This window comes from Octopus bimaculoides, chromosome 1 (genome assembly GCF_046866305.1).
Source record: "Octopus bimaculoides isolate indiv1 chromosome 1, ASM4686630v1, whole genome shotgun sequence".
Lineage (NCBI taxonomy): Eukaryota > Metazoa > Mollusca > Cephalopoda > Octopoda > Octopodidae > Octopus > Octopus bimaculoides.
Window position 1 is genome coordinate 201,176,126 of NC_142928.1, and position 19,034 is coordinate 201,195,159.

Sequence of the window (19,034 nt, forward strand, 5' to 3'; positions counted from 1 at the left end):
TTGATGACAGCACCGCATGACAGGTATCCATGCTAGTGGAGTGCTAAGAGCATCATCCGAGCATGATCGTGGCCAAGTCCACTGTGTGACCCCCGTGCCGGTGGCACGTAAAAAGCACCATTTGAGCATGATCGTTACTAGCGTCACCTTACTGGCACTTGTGCCGGTGATACATGGAAAACAGCATTTGAGCATGGCCGTTGCCAGTACCGCCTGACTGGCCCTCATGCTGGTGGCATGTAAAAGCACCCACTACACTCTTGGAGTGGTTGGCATTAGGAAGGGCATCCAGCTGTAGAAACTCTACCAGATCAGATTGGAGCCTAGTGCAGTTATCTGGCTCACCAGTCCTCAGTCAAACCGTCCAACCCATGCCAGCATGGAAAGCGGACGTTAAATGATGATGATGATGTTGATGAAGTGTGCATAATTATATGTGTGTATGTAAGTATGTGTGTAAGTATATGTGTGTGTGTGTGTGTGTGTTAAATTTTTGGAGGCTCAGTTAGAGAAATATAAAAGGTAAAAAAAAGAATTGGAAGAAAGAAAGCTTTCTGTTTTCTTACCAGATTGTCCATAATTCTGACTACTTCCTTTTTCTTGATTTATAAAACTGGTGCACCACTTCAAACAATCTATGCAAATATGCAAGAGAGAGGAATGTGGCTGGTATGGTCATGTGATGCGTATGGAAGAGGAGAGCTGTGTAAAGAAGTGCCAATCTTTAACTGTGCAGGGAACCTGTGGAAGATGTAGACCCAAGAAGCCATGGGACGAAGCGGTGAGGCAGGATCTTCAAATGTCAGGCTTCATGGAGCCAAAGACAAGTGACTGAGACCTTTGGTGATATGCTGTGCTTGAGAAAACTTGTCAAATCAGGTGAAATCGTAATTGTGGCCGTAACTAGTAGCCTGATCTTCAAATGTTGGGGGCCTCTCAGAGGCAAGGGACGAAGTGGTGAAGCATAACCTTTGATGTTGGGCCTCATGGAGATGATGACAAGAGACTGAGACCTTTGGTGATATGCTGTGCTTGAGAAAACTTATCAAACCAAGTGAAACTGTAGTTGTGACCATTGCCAGTGCTATGTGAATGTCACCCATGAAATCTTAGTGGTGGCCATTGCTGGTGTCATGTAAATGGCACCCATGCCAGTGAGACGTAAAAAGTACTCATTACACTCTCGGAGTGGTTGGTGTTAGGAAGGGTGTCCAATTGTAGAAACCATGTGAAATCAGACTGGAATTTGGTGCAGTTCTCTAACTTACTAGTTCCAGTCAAACTGTCTAACCCATGCCAGCATGTAAAGCTAGCATTAAATGATGATGGTGGTGGTGGTGATATATATGTATGCATGCATGTATGTGTGTATGTATGTATAAATAGGCAATAGGTTTCTCTAGCCAGGGGCAGAAGCAGAAAGGAAGAAGTGTGCCAATGTCTTAGAGCATGAAGATCAGAGACTTGAGGTTTATCCAGATTGCCAAACAATGTGTCAGAGAGAATCAAGATGTGGTGAAAAAGAGATTTGTACGTTTGGATAATGGTATGCTTGCAGTCAATGACTCTGAAAGGGAAGAGGTGTGGAAGTCCTACTATGAAAGGCTCTTAAATGTGGGGAATGAATTGAATAAAGGGAATCTCCCCTCATAAGGATATGAAGACAGGGAGAGCCGCCTGGTCCATCAGGAGTCACCACTGAGATGCTTAAAATATCTGGCAGATTCTGTAACAGAACTAGAAAAGAAATTCCAGTTGTGGAAGAAAAACCTGGAACCTAAGGGTGATCTTAAGGTTAACTTAGCAAAGGGCCTTAAGGTTAACTTAAGTAAACAAAGAGGATCCTTCTCCCATCAGGTAAATGGTCCTTCTCAGTATATAGGAAAGGTGTAGGCAGGGATTCTATACAATGTAGATAGTGCAAGCTATGGACACACAAGAGGTGCAGTGGAATAACAAGAAAATTATCTGAGAAGGTAATGTTTGTCTGTGGAAGATGCACAGGAACCATAAAAACTACAGATATTCAGGAAATTGATTTTCTCAAATGTTCTGGAGGCTCTTTAGAGGTAGTGGATAATTTCTGCTACCTAAGGGAACCTAATTAGCTGTGGGGGAGGATGCACAGAAAGTGTAATTGCTAGAATAAGAATAGGGTGGAGAAAATTCAGAAAGCTTTTACCTGTGTTGGTAACCAAAGGACTCTCTCTCTCTCTCTCTCTCTCTCTCTCTCTCTCTCTCTCTCTCTCTCTCTCTCTCTCTCTCTCTCTCTCTCTGAGTGAAAGGAAGACTGTATGATGCATGTATAATAATGGCAATGCTACATAGGAGTAAGACATGGACCCTGAATGCAGAAGGTGCACAAAGTTTAGAGAGGAATGAAGCTAGTATGCTCTGCTTGATGTGCTAGTGCATTGAGAGAAAAGCTGGGCATAAGAGGAATTAGATGCAACATGCAAGAGAGAAGAATGTACTGGTTTGGTCGTGTGATGCACATGGGTGAGGACAGTTGCATAAAGAGGTATCGATCACTTGAAGTGGATGGAACTCGTGAAAGAGGGAGACCCAGAAAGATATGGGACAAAATATTGAAGTTCAGTCTCAAGACACTGAGCCTTATGGAGGAGATAAGAAAGGGCTGAGATATCTGGCACCTCCAGAAGACCCATCCACCACAGCAGAGTTGACACTGGCGCTGGTGCCATTTAAAGAGCACCATCTACACTCTGTAAAGTGGTTGGCATTAAGAAGGGCTTCCCGCTGTGGAAATCATGCCAGAGCAGACAACGGAAGCTGGTGTGGCCTTATCAGCTCCTGTCAAACTCTCCAAGACATGGCAAACAAACTATCAATGATGATGATGATGATATACATATCTTCATCAGCAGCATATTCTGTTACCGTTTGTTTTCCATACTGGCTCGGATGCTTGGATGCAATCTGGCACCTCCAACAAATGTATTGTGCTTTAAAGTCAGCTTTGGTAGGTGTTTTCAGGACCCCACCACCACCACCACCACTACTTCAGTACTCCCACTACTACCGCTCTGTTTAATATTTCCATATTCCTTGTCTAAACCTCAAAATTAATTAAAATATTCCTGTGTTTTTTGTTTTTTCTAAAAACTTTCAACAGAAAAAGGTTTCATAATTTTATTTTTGTTGTTCTGAAATATTTGATTTCTGTTTCAAATCTAGAATTGATCCCTGATACATGGTCACCAATGGGAGACGAGGAATTAATGAAAATTGTTCCAGTCACAAATGGACCAGAATATGATGACATCCAGGCCACTTTCCGTCGGAATTCTCCTTCATCTCGTATAATCAGTGTTTGTATTTTTACTTCTATTTATAAACAATATTTGATGGTTTATTGTTTTAAAAATGTTAAGAGACGTTTTCTTTGCATAAAAGATTTAAATCTCATGGTATGAACCTATTTTGTGATGGTTCTATGTGTTTTTGGATATTCACAAGAAATCTTGGCTCAACAAAAATTCCTCTGCTTTAACTTCTTGCATTGAATTGTAAATGCAACACCATTTTGCAGCTAAACTATTGTGCCTTACCAAAATTTACAGTTGAATCAAAATTGGTATCAAATAAAAAAAAACAAAAGAAACAGATAGGGTTGGGGCTTTTTACCACAAACGTTATTTCTTTGTCAAAGAAGTGAATTAATTGTCTTTTCATAAATGTATTTCCTTTTCTACAGATTGAGAGAATTCAAAATAAAACATTATACCTGGGATACCAAGCATTGAAGAAAAAGTTTGAGGTAGAAAATCCAAATATTAGAAATGAAGTTGATGGCCTTTGGCATGGTACTGCTGAAGGATCTGTTAATGGAATAAATAAATCAGGATTCAACCGTAGCTATTGTGGTAAAAATGGTGAGTATATTATCATCATCATCATCATCATCCACCCACCTTCCATATTGGCCTGAGTTGGACAGACTGTCACTGTCCACATTGGTCCTTTCTCACACAGAGAGGACAGAGGACGTGATGTTGCTTACACATTCCATGTTTGGCATCGTTTCTACTGCCAGGTACCCTTCCTAACATCTTCTACTCTAGAGTAAACCAGGTGTATTTTATTATTGTGGAACCAACACTTTCGTTTGTTTTCTTTGCTGGATTGGGAGGAAGGGTGTGTCCCCATCCCCTTCTAAACTGGAGATTGGTTAGCATTAATGCTTCTCTTTAATCTTTGTAAATCAACAATTGCAAGAAAGTCATTAGAAGGGGTGTTGTTGATTGCTAGACATACATGTCAGGTTGCTCTTGTGCACTATTGGCACCATGTAATCCAGTACAACCTGTTGCATGGTCGGGTCGTTGGCGACTAAACTGGCAAAACCCCACTGAGCATTGCTTAGTGGGGAGGGTGATTGTTGCACACCCTGCAGGACCAAAAATAAGACCTGTTAAAGGGCGAAGGAACTACTCTCGTAGTCAATGGCCATTCAACACAGTGCGTTAAGGTAGGATGGTACTCTTTAGCTTTGGTTAGCAACCTTCCTAGAGATGGTGTCTCAATAAAAATACTTTAAGAGTAGATGGTTTATCTATCGCCCAGTTTTGCACTCCTACCTAGCTTACTGGTTTGAATAGAGGCTGATTTATGAGCCTTGTTTTCTGGCTGGGGCTTTGAATGCCTGTCTTAGCCTCTGATGAGGTCTGTTATCTGGTTCATTTGGTCTTCATGTTTCTCTGTTCTTGTTGTTGATCTAGATGAAGGTACCGGATTGTGTAGTTTTCTGGTTGCTACTTCCACCCGGTGGTTAGGAGCTCGAACTCTCTGGTAGCGCATGGAGAGGCTGCTCTTTCAACAGTTGTATAATATCGGTGTATCCTGTAGTCGCACATGGATGAGTGTTCCTGTAGCTGCATCTGTGGTATGACGTCAGTGTCTGGGGAGGCTGACCGGAAGGGGGAAAAGGGCAGAGGGAGCCTCGATCGGGATTCGTGCCCTTTTCGAATGGGGTTGTGGTCAGGACAAGACGTGTTAAGCGACGGTCTAGGTTTGGGAGAGGCAGCTGCTATTCCTGGTGTACTTTGGGTCGGGGCAAGCTTCAAGGATTGGATACCGCAAGACAGACTCGCAGTCGAGGAAAGGTGCGGCGGAGATGTTGGTGAAACGCCGCCTAGGAGTTCTGGGAGAGCTGATCGCCGAGTTCGGACTGAAGCTGAACATGGTTTTCATGCCTTCGGAAAGAAACAGGGCGGATGCACTGACCAGGGTGAAAAGGGCGTGGCTGGAGGAACCGGAGGAAGCAAGGAAAGGGATAGCGGCAGCGTGTCGGCTGGGTGACTCCGAACTGAAGGAGCTACATGCTATGCACCACTTGGGGGTGGATAGGACCCTGTATCTGGCGAAAATGGTTGATGCTGACGTCACTAGGAGAAACGTTACCACAGCACCCATTGGGCTTTCTGAGGTCATACTTAATTTGTCTGCAGGAATATTATAAGGAAGCTGATTACTTCCTTACTGAAGGTGGAAATCATCCCTGGCTGGTCCTTTTTTTTTTTTTTTCTTAATCAATTCGACATGGTGGTCTCCAGTAAACAAAATTGCAAACCAGACTCAGATAAATCACTTGCTCTTTTTACTATTGCATTCTTCAATATACATGGTCTCCGTTCTAATTTTACAGAAGTTGAGTCTTTTCTTCCTTAGAACTCTCCAGACATCTTTAGAAGTTATAAAGTCATCCTTTATATATATAATATACTCAAATACCCAAAATTTCAAGGAGTTCCTGCCTTAAAAACAGGAACAACACCAAAGTTATTTTGTATTCTTTGCTACATTGGTTTCTATTAACCCATTTATTCTATCCGAAGAATTATTATTCATTAAGATAGAAGAAATACATATAATTAAATATATATATATATATATATATATATATATATATATATATATATATATATATATACTGTTCAGTATTTATGCATTGAATAAAAAAAATCTATCTTTCTACTTGTTCTCCAATACATTTCAACTCCCTAAAAACAAACTTGTTTGTTTACATAGGACGTAATCTACATGACATCTAGTGTTTCTGTATGACTTTATAATTTCTAAATTTGCAGAGGAATTTTCCAGTTGGGCAGTTTAGCTTAAAGAGTAGAGCACTCCAACCGAATATTAGAGGAGTGTGAGTTCAATTCTCATGGCTGGCTGCCAGCAAATTTTTTCTGCTCTTAAAAGAATTTTATCCTTTATATATATATATATACTGTTCAGTATTTATGCATTGAATAAAAAAAATCTTTCTACTTGTTCTACAATACATTTTAACGCTTCAAAAACAAACTTGTTTGTTTACATAGGACGATATATATACATATGGATCTCAGAGAATGTTAGTTAGGGTTAACCAGGGTTTTGCATCCATAAAGTGCTTCACTTTACACATCTCGTCAGACCCTAATAGCCAGTATCCTATAACCTCTCTTCAAAATGGAAAGAGAAAAGGCCTCATGGCTTGTTTTCAAATGCACAGACTAAGAAAAAAGGTCAAGCACAAGGGATTGTCCCCATTAGATCACTACCTAAAATTCTTGTCAGCTTGAAGGTCCCAGGATTTCAGTAAGAATTGCCTAAAGTGAAAAACAAGATCTGAAGACATGCATCTTGCACACAGCAACCAATTCCTCTTATGCCTAACTTCTCTTTCAGAACAGTGGCACTCTGTTGAACCTGTACACTTACATTGCACATCCAGTGGAACGTACGAGCTTCATTCCTTTCTAACCTTCACATGTCCTCTGAATTCAGGGCCCACATCTCTCACTACCATGTAGAATTGCTGTCCACATACAAGCATCAGGCAATCTTCCTTTCACTCAGAGAGAGAAACCTTTCATGAACAACAGAAGTAACAGCTCTCTGAATTTTCTCCACCCTATACTTATTCTAGCCATCACACTCTTCTTGCATCCTCCCCCACTTTTAGTTTGGTCCCCTAGGTAGCAGAAGTTATCTACTACCTCTAATGAGCCTCCAGAACATTTGAGAAAATCAATTTCTCAAATCCCTAAAGTTTTTAAGGACCCTGTGCATTTTGCACATACGAAAACTATCTTCTCTGCTAACCTTCCTATTAATACACTGCACCTCTTGTTTGTCCATAGCTTACACTGGGTGCACAGTATGGAGTTCCTGCCTACACTTTTCCTACCAATTGAATAGGGCCACCTACCTGAGTTGGGGATGTCCTGTCAGTTTTCTTGCTTGCTAGGACCTTAGCAATTGCTAAGTTAGATTCCAGGTTTTGCTTCCACACCTGGAATTTCTCTTCTAGTTCTGATATGGAATCTGCTATGAGGGCAAGAGAAGCAGCATATAGTAGTCCCCAAGGGTTGCTGGTCTTAAATTGCTCTGTTATGGCCTGGAGGACAATGATGAAAAGGAGGGGACTAAGGACTGATCCTTGATGAACCCCTGTGTGTGTGTGTTACAGAGTTTTAGGACTTCCAATTCTGTTTATTTTATATTTTTATTTCTAATATCAATTATATAAATATATATATATATATATATATATATATATATATCTTTTTTTTTCTATTCCTAGCCACAGTATATGGTGAAGGTGTTTATTTTGCCGAAGACATCCGTTATTCTGCAAGTGATACCTATTCTACTCCTGACCATTACAGAATAAAGAGAATATACAAATGCAGTGTTCTTGTGGGAAAAGTGATGCAAGGACAACATGGATTAAAAGTTTTACAGGATTCTTACAATTCTGCTGTTGATAATATTCAAAAACCCAGTATTTATGTTATTTTTCATGACTCTCAAGCATATCCTAATTACTTGATTACATTCTCTAATTATTGAATATAATTGGAATTCATAAAATACATATGATGTAAACAGAAATAAATTTAACAAAGGAAAGACAAAGAAAAAAACAAAACAAAAGAAAGACACAGAAAATACAAAACAAAAGAAAGACAAAGAAAAAACAAAACAAAACAAAGAAACAGAAAATACAGGAAATTCTCTAATTCTAGGTGCAATCCTATGGTCTTTTCTAAGAATAAAACTATTCAAAACAATATTTTTCTATCATTCACACAATATTGTTGTCATTTTTTACTTGAGAAAGAATTATTGCTAAATATTAAAATACATGAAGATGCATGGCTCAGTGGTTAAAGCATCGGGTTCACAATCATGAGGTAATGAGTTCAATTCCCAGAGCAGGCTGTGTGTTATTACATCACTGGTGCCAAGCTGTATTGGCCTTTGCCTTTCCCTTGGATAACATTGGTGGTGCGGAGAGAGGGGAGGCTGGTATGGATGGGTGACTGCTGGTCTTCCATAAACAAACCTTGCGTGGACTTGTGCCTGGGAGGAGAACTTTCTAGGTACAATCCCATGGTCATTCATGACTGAAAGGGGTCTTTACCCTTTTAATATAAAACGCAGGCTGAAGGGGGCAAGCCAGCAGAACCATTAGCATGTTGGGCAAAATGCTTAGCAGCAATCCCTCTGGCTTTACGTTCTGAGTTCAAATTCCATCGAGGTTGACTTTGCCTTTCATCCTTTCGGGGCCTATAAAATAAGTACCAGCTGAACACTGGGGGTCAATATAATCAACTCACCCGCTCCCATGAAATTGCTGGCCTTGTTCTCTCTCTCTAATTAAAATTTAATCTTATATTATTTTTCATAATTTGCATTCTAATCATCTGCAGACACACATTTGAATATGTTTCTGTTTCATCCATTCACTAATGGCCAGGCTGTGAAGCAGAGTTATTTATTTATGGTTGTATAAAGGAACGGAAATGATACAGAGGTGTGCTCAGAGAAACACCTTGCTTCGAATACCTGTTAACGACTCTATTTGGTACATCTTACCTCAAATAACAGTTAACGACTCTATTTCATCATTTCTCAAGACGAAACGATCATCATATATATATATATATATATGTATGTATATTTATATTATTCACCATGATTGATCGCTGGTCACTAAACCTTTTTTATTTTCTCTCTCCCTGTTTATTTCTGTGTTCCTTTCTGCTGAAGAGCGTAGGCTCGAAATGTAAAAGGCTTTCTCATTTCCCGAGCATTAAACTAATACATCTGTTTGTTGCTTACACACTGTTTTTTGTCTTTTCTTTTGTTTCTTTTTTTGTAAATTCCAACTATATATATATATATATATATATATATATATATATATATATATATATATATACACACACACACGCACATCTTTTTTCTATTCTTAGCCACTAAATTTGGTAAAGGTGTTATTTTGACTCATATACCTGTTAATGACTCTATATGGTACATCTTACCTCAAATACCTCTTAACGATCCTATATGGTACATCATATGTCAAATAACTCATAACGACTGGATATGGTACATCTTACCTGAAATACCTCTTAACGACTCTATATGGTACATGTTACCTCAAATACCTGTTAGCGATTCACATATTTTATTTCCTATCAAAACCAGTTTCAATATAAGAAAACAGTTTGATTGCTTAAAAGGTGACAAACCTGTAGGTAAAGAATATGGATAATTGATTTGAGTCAAGAAGGCCACTGGTATTTGTTGGCACTGCAATCATGGGAAGACACATTCAACAACAAAGTTTTGAACTGTGAACAGATACAAATAAAAGTAAATAAATATTGTAAAATAATTCATCTCCTATAAACATGTCTGCCACTGTATAGACATAAGTGATGATGTTAAACGTTAAATTCAGACATGTTTGGGAATTGTTTTATGAAAGAAAAATATTTCAATAGCAACAACAATGACACATTGCTTCTTCAAGACCATTATAATGCCGTAAGATAAGATAAATTATCAAATTGGGTGTTAAATATATATATCTCTTAGACAGGTGTAAGATAGTGTCAATGAGACAGTGTGTGGGTGAGTGTATCTGAGAGAGCATCAGTCATTGTGTCTGGGACAGTTCAAGGCAAAGTAAATGAGACAGTGTGAGGTAGTGTCAATGAGACAGTGTGTGGGTGAGTGTATCTGAGAGAGCATCAGTCATTGTGTTTGGGACAGTTCAAGGCAAAGTAAATGAGACAGTGTGAGGTAGTGTCAATGAGACAGTGTGTGGGTGAGTGTATCTGAGAGAGCATCAGTCATAGTGTCTGGGACAGTTCAAGGCAAAGTAAATGAGACAGTGTGAGGTAGTGTCAATGAGACAGTGTGTGGGTGAGTGTATCTGAGAGAGTATCAGTCATTGTGTCTGGGACAGTTCAAGGCAAAGTAAATGAGACAGTGTGAGGTAGTGTCAATGAGACAGTGTGTGGTTGAGTGTATCTGAGAGAGCATCAGTCATTGTGTCTGGGACAGTTCAAGCCAATGTAAATGAGACAGTGTGAGGTAGTGTCAATGAGACAGTGTGTGGGTGAGTGTATCTGAGAGAGCATCAGTCATTGTGTCTGGGACAGTTCAAGGCAAAGTAAATGAGACAGTGTGTGGGTGAGTGTATCTGAGAGAGCATCAGTCATTGTGTCTGGGACCGTTCAAGGCAATGTAAATGAGACAGTGTGAGGTAGTGTCAATGAGACAGTGTGTGGGTGAGTGTATCTGAGAGAGCATCAGTCATTGTGTCTGGGACAGTTCAAGGCAAAGTAAATGAGACAGTGTGAGGTAGTGTCAATGAGACAGTGTGTGGGTGAGTGTATCTGAGAAAGAATCAGTCATTGTGTCTGGGACAGTTCAAGGCAAAGTAAATGAGACAGTGTGAGGTAGTGTCAATGAGACAGTGTGTGGGTGAGTGTATCTGAGAGAGTATCAGTCATTGTGTCTGGGACAGTTCAAGCCAATGTAAATGAGACAGTGTGAGGTAGTGTCAATGAGACAGTGTGTGGGTGAGTGTATCTGAGAGAGCATCAGTCATTGTATCTGGGACAGTTCAAGGCAAAGTAAATGAGACAATGTGAGATAGTGTCAATGAGACAGTGTGTGGGTGAGTGTATCTGAGAGAGCATCAGTCATTGTGTCTGGGACAGTTCAAGGCAAAGTAAATGAGACAGTGTGAGGTAGTGTCAATGAGACAGTGTGTGGTTGAGTGTATCTGAGAGAGCATCAGTCATTGTGTCTGGGACAGTTCAAGGCAAAGTAAATGAGACAGTGTGAGGTAGTGTCAATGAGACAGTGTGTGGTTGAGTGTATCTGAGAGAGCATCAGTCATTGTGTCTGGGACAGTTCAAGGCAAAGTAAATGAGACAGTGTGAGGTAGTGTCAATGAGACAGTGTGTGGGTGAGTGTATCTGAGAGAGCATCAGTCATTGTGTCTGGGACAGTTCAAGGCAAAGTAAATGAGACAGTGTGTGGGTGAGTGTATCTGAGAGAGCATCAGTCATTGTGTCTGGGACCGTTCAAGGCAATGTAAATGAGACAGTGTGAGGTAGTGTCAATGAGACAGTGTGTGGGTGAGTGTATCTGAGAGAGCATCAGTCATTGTGTCTGGGACAGTTCAAGGCAAAGTAAATGAGACAGTGTGAGGTAGTGTCAATGAGACAGTGTGTGGGTGAGTGTATCTGAGAGAGAATCAGTCATTCTGTCTGGGACAGTTCAAGGCAAAGTAAATGAGACAGTGTGAGGTAGTGTCAATGAGACAGTGTGTGGGTGAGTGTATCTGAGAGAGTATCAGTCATTGTGTCTGGGACAGTTCAAGGCAAAGTAAATGAGACAGTGTGAGGTAGTGTCAATGAGACAGTGTGTGGTTGAGTGTATCTGAGAGAGCATCAGTCAATGTGTCTGGGACAGTTCAAGCCAATGTAAATGAGACAGTGTGAGGTAGTGTCAATGAGACAGTGTGTGGGTGAGTGTATCTGAGAGAGCATCAGTCATTGTATCTGGGACAGTTCAAGGCAAAGTAAATGAGACAATGTGAGATAGTGTCAATGAGACAGTGTGTGGGTGAGTGTATCTGAGAGAGCATCAGTCATTGTGTCTGGGACAGTTCAAGGCAAAGTAAATGAGACAGTGTGAGGTAGTGTCAATGAGACAGTGTGTGGTTGAGTGTATCTGAGAGAGCATCAGTCATTGTGTCTGGGACAGTTCAAGGCAAAGTAAATGAGACAGTGTGAGGTAGTGTCAATGAGACAGCGTGTGGGTGAGTGTATCTGAGAGAGCATCAGTCATTGTGTCTGGGCCAGTTCAAGGCAAAGTAAATGAGACAGTGTGAGGTAGTGTCAATGAGACAGTGTGTGGGTGAGTGTATCTGAGAGAGCATCAGTCATTGTGTCTGGGACAGTTCAAGGCAAAGTAAATGAGACAGTGTGTGGGTGAGTGTATCTGAGAGAGCATCAGTCATTGTGTCTGGGACCGTTCAAGGCAATGTAAATGAGACAGTGTGAGGTAGTGTCAATGAGACAGTGTGTGGGTGAGTGTATCTGAGAGAGCATCAGTCATTGTGTCTGGGACAGTTCAAGGCAAAGTAAATGAGACAGTGTGAGGTAGTGTCAATGAGACAGTGTGTGGGTGAGTGTATCTGAGAGAGAATCAGTCATTGTGTCTGGGACAGTTCAAGGCAAAGTAAATGAGACAGTGTGAGGTAGTGTCAATGAGACAGTGTGTGGGTGAGTGTATCTGAGAGAGAATCAGTCATTGTGTCTGGGACAGTTCAAGGCAAAGTAAATGAGACAGTGTGAGGTAGTGTCAATGAGACAGTGTGTGGGTGAGTGTATCTGAGAGAGCATCAGTCATTGTGTCTGGGACAGTTCAAGGCAAACTAAATGAGACAGTGTGAGGTAGTGTCAATGAGACAGTGTGTGGTTGAGTGTATCTGAGAGAGCATCAGTCATTGTGTCTGGGACAGTTCAAGGCAATGTAAATGAGACAGTGTGTGGTTGAGTGTATCTGAGAGAGCATCAGTCATTGTATCTGGGACAGTTCAAGGCAAAGTAAATGAGACAGTGTGAGATAGTGTCAATGAGACAGTGTGTGGGTGAGTGTATCTGAGAGAGCATCAGTGATTGTGTCTGGGACAGTTCAAGGCAAAGTAAATGAGACAGTGTGAGGTAGTGTCAATGAGACAGTGTGTGGTTGAGTGTATCTGAGAGAGCATCAGTCATTGTGTCTGGGACAGTTCAAGGCAAAGTAAATGAGACAGTGTGAGGTAGTGTCAATGAGACAGTGTGTGGGTGAGTGTATCTGAGAGAGCATCAGTCATTGTGTCTGGGACAGTTCAAGGCAAAGTAAATGAGACAGTGTGTGGGTGAGTGTATCTGAGAGAGCATCAGTCATTGTGTCTGGGACCATTCAAGGCAATGTAAATGAGACAGTGTGAGGTAGTGTCAATGAGACAGTGTGTGGGTGAGTGTATCTGAGAGAGCATCAGTCATTGTGTCTGGGACAGTTCAAGGCAAAGTAAATGAGACAGTGTGAGGTAGTGTCAATGAGACAGTGTGTGGGTGAGTGTATCTGAGAGAGAATGAGTCATTGTGTCTGGGACAGTTCAAGGCAAAGTAAATGAGACAGTGTGAGGTAGTGTCAATGAGACAGTGTGTGGGTGAGTGTATCTGAGAGAGCATCAGTCATTGTGTCTGGGACAGTTCAAGGCAAAGTAAATGAGACAGTGTGAGGTAGTGTCAATGAGACAGTGTGTGGGTGAGTGTATCTGAGAGAGCATCAGTCATTGTGTCTGGGACAGTTCAAGGCAAAGTAAATGAGACAGTGTGAGGTAGTGTCAATGAGACAGTGTGTGGGTGAGTGTATCTGAGAGAGCATCAGTCATTGTGTCTGAGACAGTTCAAGGCAATGTCAATGAGACAGTGTGAGGTAGTGTCAATGAGACAGTGTGTGGGTGAGTGTATCTGAGAGAGCATCAGTCATTGTGTCTGGGACAGTTCAAGGCAAAGTAAATGAGACAGTGTGAGGTAGTGTCAATGAGACAGTGTGTGGGTGAGTGTATCTGAGAGAGCATCAGTCATTGTGTCTGGGACAGTTCAAGGCAATGTAAATGATACAGTGTGAGGTAGTGTCAATGAGACAGTGTGTGGGTGAGTGTATCTGAGAGAGAATCAGTCATTGTGTCTGGGACAGTTCAAGGCAAAGTAAATGAGACAGTGTGAGGTAGTTTCAATGAGACAGTGTGTGGTTGAGTGTATCTGAGAGAGCATCAGTCATTGTGTCTGGGACAGTTCAAGGCAAAGTAAATGAGACAGTGTGTGGGTGAGTGTATCTGAGAGAGCATCAGTCATTGTGTCTGGGACAGTTCAAGGCAAAGTAAATGAGACAGTGTGAGGTAGCGTCAATGAGACAGTGTGTGGTTGAGTGTATCTGAGAGAGCATCAGTCATTGTGTCTGGGACAGTTCAAGGCAAAGTAAATGAGCCAGTGTGAGGTAGTGTCAATGAGACAGTGTGTGGGTGAGTGTATCTGAGAGAGCATCAGTCATTGTGTCTGGGACAGTTCAAGGTAATGTAAATGAGACAGTGTGAGGTAGTGTCAATGAGACAGTGTGTGGGTGAGTGTATCTGAGAGAGCATCAGTCATTGTGTCTGGGACAGTTCAAGGCAATGTAAATGAGACAGTGTGAGGTAGTGTCAATGAGACAGTGTGTGGGTGAGTGTATCTGAGAGAGCATCAGTCATTGTGTCTGGGACAGTTCAAGGCAATGTCAATGAGACAGTGTGAGGTAGTGTCAATGAGACAGTGTGTGGGTGAGTGTATCTGAGAGAGCATCAGTCATTGTGTCTGGGACAGTTCAAGGCAATGTAAATGAGACAGTGTGCGGTAGTGTCAATGAGACAGTGTGTGGGTGAGTGTATCTGAGAGAGCATCAGTCATTGTGTCTGGGACAGTTCAAGGCAATGTAAATGAGACAGTGTGAGGTAGTGTCAATGAGACAGTGTGTGGGTGAGTGTATCTGAGAGAGCATCAGTCATTGTGTCTGGGACAGTTCAAGGCAAGGTAAATGAGGCAGTGTGAGGTAGTGTCAATGAGACAGTGTGTGGGTGAGTGTATCTGAGAGAGCAGCAGTCATTGTGTCTGGGACAGTTCAAGGCAAAGTAAATGAGACAGTGTGAGGTAGTGTCATTGAGACAGTGTGTGGGTGAGTGTATCTGAGAGAGCATCAGTCATTGTGTCTGGGACAGTTCAAGGCAATGTAAATGAGACAGTGTGAGGTAGTGTCAATGAGACAGTGTGTGGGTGAGTGTATCTGAGAGAGCATCAGTCATTGTGTCTGGGACAGTTCAAGGCAAAGTAAATGAGACAGTGTGAGGTAGTGTCAATGAGACAGTGTGTGGGTGAGTGTATCTGAGAGAGCATCAGTCATTGTGTCTGGGACAGTTCAAGGCAAAGTAAATGAGACAGTGTGTGGGTGAGTGTATCTGAGAGAGCATCAGTCATTGTGTCTGGGACCGTTCAAGGCAATGTAAATGAGACAGTGTGAGGTAGTGTCAATGAGACAGTGTGTGGGTGAGTGTATCTGAGAGAGCATCAGTCATTGTGTCTGGGACAGTTCAAGGCAAAGTAAATGAGACAGTGTGAGGTAGTGTCAATGAGACAGTGTGTGGGTGAGTGTATCTGAGAGAGAATCAGTCATTGTGTCTGGGACAGTTCAAGGCAAAGTAAATGAGACAGTGTGAGGTAGTGTCAATGAGACAGTGTGTGGGTGAGTGTATCTGAGAGAGAATCAGTCATTGTGTCTGGGACAGTTCAAGGCAAAGTAAATGAGACAGTGTGAGGTAGTGTCAATGAGACAGTGTGTGGGTGAGTGTATCTGAGAGAGCATCAGTCATTGTGTCTGGGACAGTTCAAGGCAAACTAAATGAGACAGTGTGAGGTAGTGTCAATGAGACAGTGTGTGGTTGAGTGTATCTGAGAGAGCATCAGTCATTGTGTCTGGGACAGTTCAAGGCAATGTAAATGAGACAGTGTGTGGTTGAGTGTATCTGAGAGAGCATCAGTCATTGTATCTGGGACAGTTCAAGGCAAAGTAAATGAGACAGTGTGAGATAGTGTCAATGAGACAGTGTGTGGGTGAGTGTATCTGAGAGAGCATCAGTCATTGTGTCTGGGACAGTTCAAGGCAAAGTAAATGAGACAGTGTGAGGTAGTGTCAATGAGACAGTGTGTGGTTGAGTGTATCTGAGAGAGCATCAGTCATTGTGTCTGGGACAGTTCAAGGCAAAGTAAATGAGACAGTGTGAGGTAGTGTCAATGAGACAGTGTGTGGGTGAGTGTATCTGAGAGAGCATCAGTCATTGTGTCTGGGACAGTTCAAGGCAAAGTAAATGAGACAGTGTGTGGGTGAGTGTATCTGAGAGAGCATCAGTCATTGTGTCTGGGACCATTCAAGGCAATGTAAATGAGACAGTGTGAGGTAGTGTCAATGAGACAGTGTGTGGGTGAGTGTATCTGAGAGAGCATCAGTCATTGTGTCTGGGACAGTTCAAGGCAAAGTAAATGAGACAGTGTGAGGTAGTGTCAATGAGACAGTGTGTGGGTGAGTGTATCTGAGAGAGAATGAGTCATTGTGTCTGGGACAGTTCAAGGCAAAGTAAATGAGACAGTGTGAGGTAGTGTCAATGAGACAGTGTGTGGGTGAGTGTATCTGAGAGAGCATCAGTCATTGTGTCTGGGACAGTTCAAGGCAAAGTAAATGAGACAGTGTGAGGTAGTGTCAATGAGACAGTGTGTGGGTGAGTGTATCTGAGAGAGCATCAGTCATTGTGTCTGGGACAGTTCAAGGCAAAGTAAATGAGACAGTGTGAGGTAGTGTCAATGAGACAGTGTGTGGGTGAGTGTATCTGAGAGAGCATCAGTCATTGTGTCTGAGACAGTTCAAGGCAATGTCAATGAGACAGTGTGAGGTAGTGTCAATGAGACAGTGTGTGGGTGAGTGTATCTGAGAGAGCATCAGTCATTGTGTCTGGGACAGTTCAAGGCAAAGTAAATGAGACAGTGTGAGGTAGTGTCAATGAGACAGTGTGTGGGTGAGTGTATCTGAGAGAGCATCAGTCATTGTGTCTGGGACAGTTCAAGGCAATGTAAATGATACAGTGTGAGGTAGTGTCAATGAGACAGTGTGTGGGTGAGTGTATCTGAGAGAGAATCAGTCATTGTGTCTGGGACAGTTCAAGGCAAAGTAAATGAGACAGTGTGAGGTAGTTTCAATGAGACAGTGTGTGGTTGAGTGTATCTGAGAGAGCATCAGTCATTGTGTCTGGGACAGTTCAAGGCAAAGTAAATGAGACAGTGTGTGGGTGAGTGTATCTGAGAGAGCATCAGTCATTGTGTCTGGGACAGTTCAAGGCAAAGTAAATGAGACAGTGTGAGGTAGCGTCAATGAGACAGTGTGTGGTTGAGTGTATCTGAGAGAGCATCAGTCATTGTGTCTGGGACAGTTCAAGGCAAAGTAAATGAGCCAGTGTGAGGTAGTGTCAATGAGACAGTGTGTGGGTGAGTGTATCTGAGAGAGCATCAGTCATTGTGTCTGGGACAGTTCAAGGTAATGTAAATGAGACAGTGTGAGGTAGTGTCAATGAGACAGTGTGTGGGTGAGTGTATCTGAGAGAGCATCAGTCATTGTGTCTGGGACAGTTCAAGGCAATGTAAATGAGACAGTGTGAGGTAGTGTCAATGAGACAGTGTGTGGGTGAGTGTATCTGAGAGAGCATCAGTCATTGTGTCTGGGACAGTTCAAGGCAATGTCAATGAGACAGTGTGAGGTAGTGTCAATGAGACAGTGTGTGGGTGAGTGTATCTGAGAGAGCATCAGTCATTGTGTCTGGGACAGTTCAAGGCAATGTAAATGAGACAGTGTGCGGTAGTGTCAATGAGACAGTGTGTGGGTGAGTGTATCTGAGAGAGCATCAGTCATTGTGTCTGGGACAGTTCAAGGCAATGTAAATGAGACAGTGTGAGGTAGTGTCAATGAGACAGTGTGTGGGTGAGTGTATCTGAGAGAGCATCAGTCATTGTGTCTGGGACAGTTCAAGGCAAGGTAAATGAGGCAGTGTGAGGTAGTGTCAATGAGACAGTGTGTGGGTGAGTGTATCTGAGAGAGCAGCAGTCATTGTGTCTGGGACAGTTCAAGGCAAAGTAAATGAGACAGTGTGAGGTAGTGTCATTGAGACAGTGTGTGGGTGAGTGTATCTGAGAGAGCATCAGTCATTGTGTCTGGGACAGTTCAAGGCAATGTAAATGAGACAGTGTGAGGTAGTGTCAATGAGACAGTGTGTGGGTGAGTGTATCTGAGAGAGCATCAGTCATTGTGTCTGGGACAGTTCAAGGCAAAGTAAATGAGACAGTGTGAGGTAGTGTCAATGAGACAGTGTGTGGGTGAGTGTATCTGAGAGAGCATCAGTCATTGTGTCTGGGACAGTTCAAGGCAAAGTAAATGAGACAGTGTGAGGTAGTGTCAATGAGACAGTGTGTGGGTGAGTGTATCTGAGAGAGCATCAGTCATTGTGTCTGGGACAGTTCAAGGCAAAGTAAATGAGACAGTGTGAGGTAGTGTCAATGACACAGTGTGTGGTTGAGTGTATCTGAGAGAGCATCAGTCATTGTGTGTGGGACAGTTCAAGGCAAAGTAAATGAGACAGTGTGAGGTAGTGTCAATGAGACAGTGTGTGGTTGAGTGTATCTGAGAGAGCATCAGTCATTGTGTCTGGGACAGTTCAAGGCAATGTAAATGAGACAGTGTGAGGTAATGTCAATGAGACAGTGTGTGGGTGAGTGTATCTGAGAGAGCATCAGTCATTGTGTCTGGGACAGTTCAAGGCAAAGTAAATGAGACAGTGTGTGAGTGAGTGTATCTGAGAGAGCATCAGTCATTGTGTCTGGGACAGTTCAAGGCAAAGTAAATGAGACAGTGTGTGGGTGAGTGTATCTGAGAGAGCATCAGTCATTGTGTCTGGGACCGTTCAAGGCAATGTAAATGAGACAGTGTGAGGTAGTGTCAATGAGACAGTGTGTGGGTGAGTGTATCTGAGAGAGCATCAGTCATTGTGTCTGGGACAGTTCAAGGCAAAGTAAATGAGACAGTGTGAG

At 42.3% G+C, this 19,034-nt stretch overlaps 1 protein-coding gene across 26 annotated transcripts in view; it reads left to right on the top strand.

The window, feature by feature from the left end:
* Positions 1-9,140, top strand: part of LOC128249665 (protein mono-ADP-ribosyltransferase PARP15-like) — a 62,590-nt gene extending 53,450 nt beyond the window's left edge. For all 26 annotated transcript variants that reach the window (XM_089338137.1, XM_089338652.1, XM_089337872.1 and 23 more), the window contains 3 exons: positions 3,199-3,332; positions 3,719-3,896; positions 7,598-9,140. In XM_089338137.1, the coding sequence (XP_089194263.1) occupies positions 3,199-3,332; positions 3,719-3,896; positions 7,598-7,866 (581 nt within the window). In that variant the 3' untranslated portion in view covers positions 7,867-9,140. The remainder of the gene's footprint in view (positions 1-3,198; positions 3,333-3,718; positions 3,897-7,597) is intronic.
* The last annotated feature ends 9,894 nt before the right edge of the window (positions 9,141-19,034 follow it).